Source organism: Pipra filicauda, unplaced genomic scaffold, assembly GCF_003945595.2.
Source record: "Pipra filicauda isolate LSUMZ 115617 unplaced genomic scaffold, ASM394559v2 scaffold443_size986076_pilon, whole genome shotgun sequence".
NCBI lineage: Eukaryota > Metazoa > Chordata > Aves > Passeriformes > Pipridae > Pipra > Pipra filicauda.
Genome location: NW_024104580.1, coordinates 906851 through 919770, shown reverse-complemented (window position 1 = coordinate 919770; position 12920 = coordinate 906851). Strand labels below are relative to the sequence as shown.

General features: G+C 32.6%; 1 protein-coding gene across 6 annotated transcripts in view; it reads left to right on the top strand.

Annotated features, from left to right (window-relative positions):
- NBEA (neurobeachin) overlaps positions 1-12920 on the top strand; it is a 389390-nt gene that overhangs the window by 50732 nt on the left and 325738 nt on the right. For all 6 annotated transcript variants that reach the window (XM_039385864.1, XM_039385860.1, XM_039385863.1 and 3 more), the window contains exons 13-20: positions 4223-4302; positions 5100-5162; positions 5271-5368; positions 7105-7197; positions 10234-10342; positions 11824-11905; positions 12121-12244; positions 12567-12759. In XM_039385864.1, coding sequence (XP_039241798.1) covers positions 4223-4302; positions 5100-5162; positions 5271-5368; positions 7105-7197; positions 10234-10342; positions 11824-11905; positions 12121-12244; positions 12567-12759 — 842 coding nt within the window. The remainder of the gene's footprint in view (positions 1-4222; positions 4303-5099; positions 5163-5270; positions 5369-7104; positions 7198-10233; positions 10343-11823; positions 11906-12120; positions 12245-12566; positions 12760-12920) is intronic.

Below are 12920 nucleotides of genomic sequence, written 5' to 3'. Positions count from 1 at the left end.
TCTAAAGAAGTGTTTTGTAGTATTCTCTTTTCTGTCTGTAAGAATGGCTTTCCCTGAGTTGGAGATTGTCAGCGTATCAGAGAGAGAGGCCAGTGACATTGCAATGGATGTGAAAACCCAGAACAGCTAAGGAATTTTCTCTGTGCAAATCAGCACTAGGGTTCTTTTTGCTGTTGTTTCACGGATAACTTCTGCTTCTGACTAAGATAGCTGTAGTAACTGTGGTAATTTGCAAGCAAATGATTGGGGAAATATAATAATTGCTGAGGTGATGGGTTACTAAATTTAATTTCACATTAACTTAATTTCTTATTAGATTTTTATCAAATCCACTAGATTTACTCTCAATTGATAAAATTCCTGAAAACTTTTCAAAATGTTTAATCACCAGCATATTACATTGATTTTCTTTACCAGATGCACCAATCCTAGTATTTCAAAAAAGTTAACTCTTCCAGGATTTTGGTTTTGTGCTGATTTTTATTAGCCTGCATGCAGCCACTTCTGCCACATGTAACCAGCAAGTGTATAATTTGTTACAATGTAGAATAATGTATAAAAAAGTAATTTGTTAAAGCAAGAAAGTTACACTGTAAAAACACAATCAGATGAATTTAGATTTGCTGCATTTTAAGTAGCATTTGATATCTCAGAATGGAAGAAGAGGCCCCATTGTCTATGAACAGTAATTTTACTGTATGAAACAGAAAAATGTCATCATGTGAGTAAATGGCAACTGAAACTCTAAGCTGACTTGACATGAGGCTTTTCAGATCTGAAGAAGACTTTAGTGGAAATCTTGCCAATATCCAAAATTTGACTTCAAGTGCTATAGTACCTTCATATAATTTGCTGTCATATTAGAGAGTAAGCTTATTCATGCAGACATTTTAGTAGTGTGATGTTTTCTTGTCTTCTAGGCATGTCCTTTTTTATGTGGCGATACTTAAACACTTTTTAGTATTAGTAGTTTGATTTACTATTACTTGCAGACAGTTGCTTTGCTTTAGGGTTTTATTGCCTTCCTCTGTCTTAATAAAGCACAAAGTGGGTGAATTTTCAGTACTGACAGTTTAGTATCCCTTATTTTAAGTCCAAAGTGGCTCAAAATTAAAGTTTCCTATTTGGCTAGTGCAGTTTTCTTTTAAAAATTAGTTTCCCCCTTGTTTGTCCTAGTATTAAGCTTATAAAATGGGAGATATAAATACTTTGAATTATTTAAAAGGCTCAAATACTTATTTTAAATTTAGGGTTGTATCTTCTCTTTTGTTATTGGTTTTCCTGTTTCCTTGTGGTATTTCTTCTTAGATTCAGAATACTGAATTCATATTGGTCTTTTTTTTTTCCTTCTGAAGTATTAGAAACACTGTCTCAAAATGTGAAATTATCACCTTGCTCAATAATTATACTTAGAAGGTTTTATATTTTAGGTATAGATCCACATAGTGAAAGTGAGTTATCTGTTTAAAGTGACAAGTTATACTTTTCTTTTGGTGTTGTTTATTTTAAATTTAAAAGGAGGATAAAAAGTCAAACCAATTTCCACAGGAAAGAATGTCTGAATTTTATTATTTATTTTTTAAACTTGAGCTGTGGTTATAGCTATTTTTCTTGATTTGCCACATGCATCCCTTTAATATTTTGTTAAATCATACAGAATAAGGATAATAGGGTTGCCCAGCAGTTGCAGTATCCAAACACACAGCAAAGAGGCAATGAAGGGAAAATTATCTAAAATATATAACTTCGTTCTGAATATTTCTTTTTGTGGATTTGGGAAATGAGTAAGAGGATAAGTGAGGAGATAGTCAACTCTATCCTGCTATTGGTAGATGGTAAATGGTGCATTTCAATGATACTTCAAGCTGACAGAGACATCTTAGCATTCTGCTATCAGTCGTCTTTGATGTTTTGTCTTTTCAAAATATACTCCAGACCGATATTTAAAGATTAGCCAAGCTGTAATTGTCTTTCTGAAGGAGCAAAATACATCTATTTTAATATCAAAGCAATAGAGAAAAATTTAAACACACTTTTTTATTTTCATCTTTGGATGTCTACTAACTATTGGATAGTTTAATTTCCTTATTAACCTTTTGAAAGAAAATTAAAATATTTTTGCACTCTAAAAAAATCTTCCATGTTTCTGAATTAATTTGGTGTTCAATTTCTGCAAATTTAAGAGAGAAGTCATTAGAGCCCACCAGGATATTTATGCCTTGACAAATCTTCGCTGGAATTACTTACCAACTACATGGCGTTCTCTGGAAATACTAATGAGCCATCAGTGAGAAGGCATAAAATAAAAGTAATAACAGAAAAGTAAAGTAAATATTGTGGAGTTTTCTTCCTAAGAGAAAATAATTTAGGATTCTCAGTGTTAACAAGTGTCAGAAATGTATTGTACTAAACTGCAATTTCGGACCCTTTTGTGGTGCGTTGTATGAAATACTTGCTGCTTCATTGTTTGTAGATCATAGAATCATAGAATAAGCAAAGTTGGAAGGTACCCATCAGGATCATCCAACTCCTGGCCTTGTACAGGACACACCAAGAATCACACCATGTACCTGAGGGCATGGTCCAAACACTTCTTGAACGCAGACAGACTTGGTGCTGTGAGCACTTCCCTAGGGAGTCTGTGTTATATGAGAGAAATGTGCATTTAAGTTCCAGACTACTGTGTGGCATAGTGAACTCTCGACCTGAATGGCCAAGCACTTCTGTTTCTCTACTAGTGCTTCCTATGTGCTTCACAACCCTTACTGTGAATGGACCTTTATGAGTAGCATCATACCTCCTGATAGAGAATGCATGGTTGCTAATGTGCAAGTTATCTCACATTAAATAGAGTTTTCAAGAACGTTCTTCATGTCCAATATTTTTGAACATGAACTGTAGAAGTGGGATTTATGAAAATTATTATAAGGAGAAATTAATTATAGTTTTTGTGGATAGAAAGAGTTGCACAGTTATTTCAAGGGTTGGGTTAAAGTGGAACTGAGTTCTCATTAGCTTTACAGCACTAAGAAAAAAAGGTCCTTCTGTGACCCACATAAGATGTGATTTTATTTATGTATTCATGGAGATCAGATTCTGCTATCTGTTTCATGTCGTATTAATGTAAGGAGTAGAAAAATCATGTTTTTCACATATTAAGAAAAATCAAAACAGATGGAAGAATGTTGCATTTGGTTGCTGGTAGAACTGATAACACAATGTTTTATTTCCAGAGACAGAATTAGAAATCATTATTTTTGTTATTCAAAGCTCCCAATCATTTTTGTTGGTTTTTTTTTGCTTTGTTTTTTTTTTCCCACACCTGTACTGACTGTACTTAACTCTGTGAATATGTTTACTTATTCCTTCTTAATTACTTCTGCTTTTGTGCCTCTATAATTGCTCCATGCTGCAGGGAAGAATTGGATAATGTTTTTTTTTTCATTTATTTTTGTCAGGGTAAAGCTGGCTAACTCTTGTTACGAGTGTATATTTAAAAAAATCTGACGCAAATCAGGGGCTATCTGTGATAAATACATACATAAAGAATCTAAGAGCAGGAAATGCTTTAGTGACTCATGCTGGTGTGGTATAAAGGAGACATCCTTTCTCTTTGCCAATTAACAAGAATGTTACTGTTTTCTATTATTAACTTCTGGTTGCTGTACCAGATCTTAAAAGCATCATCTTTGTAGTTGTTTTGATTTGGGCTTGGTTTTAGTCTTTAGCAGTGCTGATTATCAGTTTCTGAATGGCACTGAATTATCTATATGCATTAATGGTCACAAAGATTAATAAACAGTAAATAAATAATAAATAATCCTTTCTTTGTTGATTTTCATTCAGATGGTATTTAGCGTAGTGGCTTCCTTCAGATGATATTTAGCATAGTGGCTTAGTCGTTCCAAGTTGTTATCACATGTTGCTCTCTATCTATTACTATCATCTTATTCCTATCTTTTATCTTCGTGTGTCTTTAAAAAACTAAATAAAATTGAATATGAATTTCCTTTTTTTCCAGGTGGAACATCACTTGTACTTAAGTATATCGCTGTTGAAAAATTTGATTCTGAAAGGTTATAAATGATATAATTTGCAAATGTGAACTTTTATATAAGAGTAGACCACAAAATCTGCTGTGGGAATTGTGATTTACTTAAGAAACTGCAGTCATTAAATGAATTAGTTTATATTTAAAAGTGCTATATTTTGCTTCTTCCAGATGGTCCTCGACCCTCCCAGAAAGAAATCATATCACTAAGGGCATTTATGCTTCTGTTCTTGAAACAACTTATATTGAAGGTAATGTAATCTGTTCCAGAGGGAAAACATTCAGATGTGTTATATACGTGTAGTAGAATCTTTCACAGTAGAACGTAGGTAACACCTGTCAGGTATTGTATCTGTTTCTGGTCAATTTTAATGTTTATGCGCTTACTTCTAATCAGCATAAAGATGGTAAATCCATACAATATTTCTTATTACCTCACCAAACTCTGCCGTATATATTTTTAAAATTATTAATGTATTTATATTTAAGACATTAAAATATATTTAAAATAATAATTATTAAATAATTTTTATTAAATTAATTAGATTAGATTACGTTAGATATATTAAATTGATCAAATGAAAAAGGTAATGGCAATTGTTAAGTTAGTAGCTACTTTAACCTTCTTGTTGCTTCTACCACTGGTTGAAGTGGTGTAGGACTCTTCCTCTCTGTTACAGCTGAACACTAGCCTTTGAGATATAATCTTCTATTTGAGATTAGATTGAAAACCAGTATTTTCTGGCTTGGCCTTTTCTGTCTGTTTTTTCTATTTTGTCTCCAAAATTGGAGGAGTGACAGTAATAGTTTGTAGTATCTGAGGGCGCACACTATAAGAATCCTTTCTGTCAGGAATAGAAGACTGACCTCATACTGTTTTGAATTGCCAATGTGATAAGGAAAAACAGTGGAATGATTGTGAGAATTTAGTCTTTTAAATTTAAATAGAAAAGCTGTAAGGTTATTTGATTTGGTCCAAATTTTACTTGAGCAAACTTGAAGAATGTATTTTCTCTGAGTGATGTCCTTCCTTTTGTTTTTCTTTTAGGATCGAGGAGTTAAAGAAGATGAACTGCAGAGCATATTAAATTACTTACTAACAATGCATGAGGTACGTTTCTATAATTACTTATCTTCTACTGTTACCAATTGTACCAGCACTATGGGAAGCTTGCTGTTGAGGTTAGTTTGTAGAATAACACTGATGCTTGTCATACAGGATGAAAATATTCATGATGTACTGCAGCTGCTAGTGGCACTAATGTCTGAACATCCAGCATCCATGATACCTGCCTTTGATCAGAGGAATGGGATACGGTAAGACTGTGAAGTCAGAAAATACATTAAAAGTAGTTCCAGTATCATGACTCTCCAGTTTGCTTCTTTTTCACATAAATATCACACTTGCTGATCTTTCAAACTTCAATTTTATTAACTTAGACTTTATTTTTGGACAAAATGAGTGGTTACAATAGGTTGGAGGAAACAAGACTTTCCACTAAAGATTATCATTGTGGTATTTCAAGGTAAATGTATTGTTGTACTTGCTTCTTAATCTCAAATAGAATATATACTTAACAAGATGCATCAAAAACCCAAGTATCTACCTCAGAATAATTCTGAATATTCTTTCTTGGTATGTTCAACATTTTCTGGGGAGAAGAAGAGGAAAAGATAAATTCTGCCCTGGCCACTCAAATTTTCTTTGAAAAGAGTGGAATTCAGGTGTTTATCTTTTTGACAGTGAAATTAATAACTGATAATTCCCGGAGAAGTGGCCTTTTTTTTGTTTGTTTATTTATGCCTAATTTGGCAATACAAATCTTTTTCAGGGACAAATACTTTTCATGTAATAAATTAATATTTACTGTGGAATTTTATTTTTTACTGTTCTGAAAATATTTTGGAAAATGCAAGGGACTTGAAAAAAGGAAAAAAACCCCACACAGCATCTACTACTTAATGAAGTCAAGATTAATTTTGCCTAAATACTAAGATCTTTGTATAAATACATGTACTTAAAACTGTTTGAATGACAATGCTATTTGAAGGGAGGACACCTTGTACTCATGGTTAGGAATTTCCTTTCTGCTTGTAGTTTGTATTCAGGCAGAATTCTATTCCTGACACCTTTTGAAAAGGGTAGGACTGATCTGGAAGACTGAAGACATCTTTATGTAACATTTGTAGTACCAGTATTCAAACTCTGTGATGGTGCAGTCTTTGTGTTTAAAAGTTTGTGTTGAACAATTGGGAAGAATGCACAGCATTGCAACATTTAAGTATTGAAAAAAGAAACAAAAACCTTACATAGAATTAGGTGTTCATTTGCTTAGGTTATCAGAGGACAAAAGCCTCAACCTCAAAGGCCATTTGATAATAGTAAGTCCTTTCAAAAGAGGAAGATAGTGTCTGCTAAAGCACTTCTAATGGAGAAAGACTAGACAGAATGTCTAAAAGCTGAAGCGAAGCTAAAATATAAATTCAAAACTTCCTTGAACAATAGCCCAGGGGAAAGGTAGTGTTTTCTGTCTCTTGGTGCCTTCAGATGAAAGCTGGTTTCCTTTCTGAAAGACTTCAGAAATTGTGCTTAAACCTATCATATTAATTAAATATGTAATAATTAAATCAGTTAATTATTGAGACCTTTTTTTAATCCAGGATTTAAAAACAGAAGGGTGTAAAAACCCAAGATTTTCACTAGCATCCAGGTACTCTAAGAAACTCCATGATATAACCTTATGTGTTCCAGTCTGTTTGTCTTGTCTTAAGCTACAACTGCGCAGACTGTCTTTTATTTGATTGTTCCAAGATAGACGTATAAGATGGCGCTTTCTATTATAAAACATTCAACTGAACCAAAAGACACCATGTCCCCAACCTCAAGAATTCATAATCAAACTCTTATGTTGTGCTTGCTTCTTTCAGTATATCCTTCCATTTTGTGTAATTGCTATTTTTATCATTTTATTTCTTAATAAAAACCCCTGTTTAGTGAAATACAATCTATATATATAATGTTCAGTAATAATCTTATTGAATTTCTTTTTCAGAGTAATTTATAAATTACTTGCTTCCAAGAGTGAAAGTATATGGGTGCAAGCTTTGAAGGTCCTTGGATATTTTCTTAAACACTTGGGTCATAAGTAAGTGTGGTTTTAAAATTTTTATAGTGGTGTGTTTAAGTTCACAATTCTTTTCTTTCTGTCATAATTACTATATGTTCTTTGACAGTCTTTAGAAATTACTTAAAATTGTTATATTTTCTGATTAATAATTTGCACAGTATTGCCTTTATACATTGGGATAAAATGGATTTTTCCGCTTAACTTGCTATTACTATGATGTTTGAAATGATACATTGATTTCCAAATAAATGATATGCTGAAACTCAAGTCTTAAAACAATGGGAAAACATTTTCCAAAAAATACGTTTTATAACTGTATATTGCATGTTCAGATAAGGTTAACAGGAAACATATGATTGTGATCAAAAATTTGTTTCTGGAATTATCAGTGTCATTGCAATAAAATTTTCAGGGCAGTACTTTTAAAAATAGCTTTAAAAAGATGGAAAAAATCTTTTTACATGCAGAACATGTTATTGACATGGGAAAGTTTCAGAAGGAAAAGAAGCAAATCAAGCAAGCGGTATTTAAAAAAGGAGTTAAGGACATACCTCTGTGCAAGAAATACATAGAAGATGTGGCAGCAACAAATAATCACATTTAAAAAGACCAGATGTCATGAAATAGATGTACTTAGTCTCATCTTTCATAATATGGAGTCAAGAAAGCATTAACAAGCATGAAGTGCCATGTAGCCTGCTGTTACTCACTTTTCCCCATCTACATGTGGTGTTAAGCTTCCTGCTGGGATTAGCCCCAAACAGTATTTCATTGGAATGCTGTGCAGTATAAAAATTAACCACGTGCTTCACAGATTTCATCATGTAAGCCTCCTTAGAAGGGAAAGGGGGTAGGAGTCCAGCCAGAGTGTGGTACTGCTAGACATGCTTTTCTCAGTAAGATCAATAAAGTATGACTGTATAATTGAGAGACAGTTAGCTGAGAATATACTCCTAAATGGGATTTTTCTTTTCGGATCCAGCCAGTCAAATAGTGTTCTGGGAATTAATAAAGCAAATTGATAGTCCACTCAAGAATCTCCAAGGGCTTTTCAAACATTACTTACTAAAAATCATTCACATTAATAGGAGTTGGATTAAGTAAGATACACCAGATGAAGGTTTGACTTGTCAGAGCCTGGTTGTGTCCAGATAAGTACATTTGTTTACTATATTTATCGTTTATCCAGAAAATCAAGTAGCAAAGTATGTTGGTTGAATGTTACAGAAAAAGAAAAGTGAGAATTTTCAGAAGCTGAATTTCACTTCCCATTCCTTAGCACCTACTTGCAATTATGGATATATCAGTGTAGTTTCCATTGTTGACTGAACATATGTACTTAGCCTAAATTTAAATTTATTTTTTCATGTAATTGGAGTAATTGAAACCCGCTTGAATATTCTGTGTAACTTTCAGAGGTTTTTAAAATTTTCAGATCTCTGAACATCTCCAAATGTGCATATTTTATATAGATTTCAGCAAGATTCCTCCCCCATTTCATATCTTACAGCTAGTGCTTGTGAGGTGTGCCTGTTTGTGAACATACATATGTGTGCATATGCATGATTTTATAAAATTGAAGTCAACGACAGGAATGTGGGAAACTGAACATAGGTTTAAGGCGTCAGCACAGGAAATTCTAAGCAATTATAAAATTATAAACTACATAAAATTATTAACTACATAAAATTATAAAGCACTTATATTTCTGTTTCACAGTACAGGAAGCAGGCATTGTATTTTAATACACTAAAGCAGAATTGCATGAAGAGATATTACATGATTTATGAAATCTTAACCGATACAGTATTATAACAAATGTGCAGGTACAAAACCAATTACCATTTCTGTAGTTCATATATATGCATCACAGATGAAGCTATACAGTGGAAGTAATTGATTCTTGGGAGAAGTGACCAGTAAAGTGTTAGATGAGGACCTGAATAACTGAATTGATTTTTCTTTGTTATCTGTGATGATAGACTACTTTGTCTAACTTTAACAGTTGACAAAATCCTGTTCTCTTCCTTCTCTGCTATATTTGATTCTTTCTATGTCACTACTTGAAATCATAGTCCATTGTTTACTTTTGGTTTTTATCTGCACATTTAAACCTTGCAGTGAAAGTCCAGTTTCATCTGCTAAATCAAACTATACAAGATTGAATACATGTACGTTTTCTCATAAGTAACTCATGAACTCCCTTTTGTGCACAGAAGAGTACACACTGGTGTAAGTTGTTGCCACTCTCTTTTGTGGTTATTTGAAAATTATAATATGATGTATTCATTTCAAAAGTTCTAGAATAAATCTATGTAATTTAAACCTGTGTTATTTTCATTGGTAATCAGGAGAAGACAGTTTCATAGCTTTTGAATGCATAAAATTTTCAGAAACTTTACTGTACCTCTTATTATTTAATATTTTTCTTCTACTTTAATATAAATTGTTAATTTTTTGAAAAATGTTTTTTATTTCATATTCATTATAGTAGTAGGTAAATTTAAAGATACAAAGTATGAGAAGTACTCTGTTTATTTGTGATGTTATATCCAATTTTAAAAGGATAGGGTTTGGGGACAGATGGAATTCATTGATCTGAGCTGTTCTCCAATAATTTAAGATTTGAGTGGTTTTTGATACTAGATATGAAATTCACTTCAATCACGTGCAATTTCATAACTTTTCAGGATCACACTTTAGCCAACCTATGAACATCTTGAACTTTCTTAGCCTGGGTAAGATAGAAAGGGATTAGTTTGTCTTTTTCCACCATGAAAATCATGGAGGGTAGAGAAAGGTGTGTGATTTATTTTATACAAAAGCCCATCTTAAATACAATATTACTGTCTGAGAACCTTTGTGTATTGCTACAATTGTGTTCATATTGGGATATATCATAAATGATGTTTGTTTCCTCGTATTTACAGAATAACAAGTTTGGGAGCTTTTTAGTACAACAACAAAATATTTAGCTTTCGGGTTTTATTTTGCATTTACTTAAAATGTTCAACAGGCCTGGCATTTGCCTAGTGTTTTTGTTTTCCTTTACAGGCGAAAGGTTGAAATCATGCATACTCACAGTCTTTTCACACTTCTTGGAGAAAGGTTGATGCTGCATACAAATACAGTGACCGTTACAACATATAACACGCTTTATGAGGTACAAATTATTAAAGATTTTCATCTCTATTATAAAAAATATGACTTTAAAATATCTGTGCTTTACAAGATTCTGAAGACTTTTGAGAAAGTGTTAGAAATTTTAAGAAAGGATTTCTTTGTTCAAAATATATTTTGCCATGTTTTAGCTGTTTTTATTAAAAATGTCATAATTTTTACATAAGCTCTGTAAAACTTTCCTCTTGTGATGGAAGAGATCCTGTTACTTCACATGTTCATTGCTTTCCCCCCCAAAAAAAAGTTACTGCAGATCTCTAATTGCTCTTACTCCTCCATTGTTTGGAGGAGTTTGTTTCCATTGAAATGGAAAGTGCTGGAGTCAGAGGTCCCTCTTTATTTCTTTTTTTTTTCTTTTTTGTACTCATCCATTCAAGTTTACAGAATTTTGAAGAGTGCTGTTTTTCTTTTTTTAACCATGTCAAATGATAAGTGAACACAGCCATTTTTATATAGCAAAAACTGCTTCAGGTGAGTGAGTATGACCTCAAAGCATTCAGCTGTTCTACCAGGTTCTTGTAGAAACTTCAGTTTTGATGATAAGCAATTTTGTTAAAGCAAAATATTGGCAACATCAAGTTGGTTGAAACCTGTGTCTTCATGCCTATAAATGCATAAATTTCACACCCAATCTTCAATTATTTCTAAAATGGTGACTTAGAATAGAATCTCTTGCAATTTCTGAAAACCTTATGGACAAGAAGGATTTTTAATTTTTTTTAGTCCGAAATAGATGTAATGGATAGATGCTCAGGATTGCTTCCAGAAAAGACACAGAAGACTAAGGGAGTGCTTGGTCTTTAGGGTTCTAAGTCTGAGTTTGATGTAGAAAATGTTCTACTATGATTGTGAAAACCTAAACATCATCTATTAGCCAATGCCTTAGACATCAAGTTCTTTTTTATTGCGCATATCTAAGCTTACCTTGTATGGTTTGGCCACTTGGGTCTCACAGTCTACATCCTACGTTCAGTTTTCTGATAGCTTCTGTTATTGGTATTCTCAGAAAATATGTATCTCATTGAATGGAATGCTGTCTCTGACTCTTCCTCTTTACTATGTGGAGAAAAGTAAACCCACTTATAAGAATTATTTGGTTTGACTGTGCATGAAATCTGTGAGAATAATTTTTGATGTATGGAGCTTGTGAACAAATTTTTAAACTGTGAATGTATAACACTATGAAAAATATGAATGAAATGTCTTTAAAATGCCATAATTGTATATGTAGTCAACTAACTAAAGGGTTAGTTAACCAGACACTGTAAACCATTAAAATCTTGATCCCTGAGTGCAGGAATTGCTTTATTCTATTTTTCAAGTATTAAAATATTTTACCTAACTTTTTTTATATGAAGTTACAGTGTGGCCATGGTAAATGCTCTTAACAAATTTAAAAATGAACAAAGAAGTGCTGTAGTGTTTAATTAATAATGGTAAAAGTAAGTTAATATTCTGTTTTAGATTTTGACAGAACAAGTATGCACACAAGTTGTTCATAAACCACATCCAGAGCCAGATTCAACAGTGAAAATTCAGAATCCAAGTAAGGACAATATATTGTGTTTTTATGTTAAATGTATCACCTAGAGGTTGTGGGGTTTTTGGAAATAATTTGGTTCAGAAACTGAGAACAATTCCTTCATTTATCTTAAATATATATAGCTTTCTGTGACTACTTACATTAGTTGCTGACAGGAACTATTTTCTTTTCTTAAACATTGTTACAGTGCTTTACATAACTAATTTATTCTTTCAAAGTGATTCTTAAGGTGGTGGCAACGCTGTTAAAAAACTCCACGCCAAGTGCAGAGCTGATGGAAGTTCGACGATTGTTCTTATCTGATATGATAAAACTCTTTAGTAATAGCCGTGAAAACAGAAGGTATGTCACTGCAAATAGTATTTTTTCATCCTTGATTTCTGGGTAGTAGCAATCTGTTATACTTTCTGTGGAGTTGTATACTCTTAAATGAAATATATTTAAAATAAATTTAATAGGTTTGTGGTAGCTTTTCTGATTTCAGCAACTAATACTTCTTCTGTTTAGAATATAATTTAAATTTTCATTCATACTGAAGTATTCTTAAGTTTATTTCTACACTGGATTGATGTTCAGAGAAGATGTTCCTCCCATCTTAACCATCATAATGTTAAAATAAAGAAGCTTTGTTTGGATATATTTTGACCTAATTATTTCACTTTAGATGTTTACTTCAGTGTTCAGTGTGGCAGGACTGGATGTTTTCTCTGGGATACATTAACCCAAAGAACTCCGAAGAGCAGAAGATCACAGAGATGGTTTACAACATTTTCCGTATTCTCTTGTATCATGCAATAAAATACGAATGGGGAGGCTGGAGAGTGTGGGTGGATACTCTTTCTATAGCTCATTCCAAGGTAAGAAATGGCTCGTGGATGTTTGTTTGTTTTTTTTTTAATACTGGTAACTCCCCCAAAGGGACTAGCAGTATAGTAAGACGAAATGTAAAGTGATTTAGTGCCATCTGGTGGCTATCGCTATTCATGTCAAGATGGCATTTTTTTGTTAAACGCTTTGT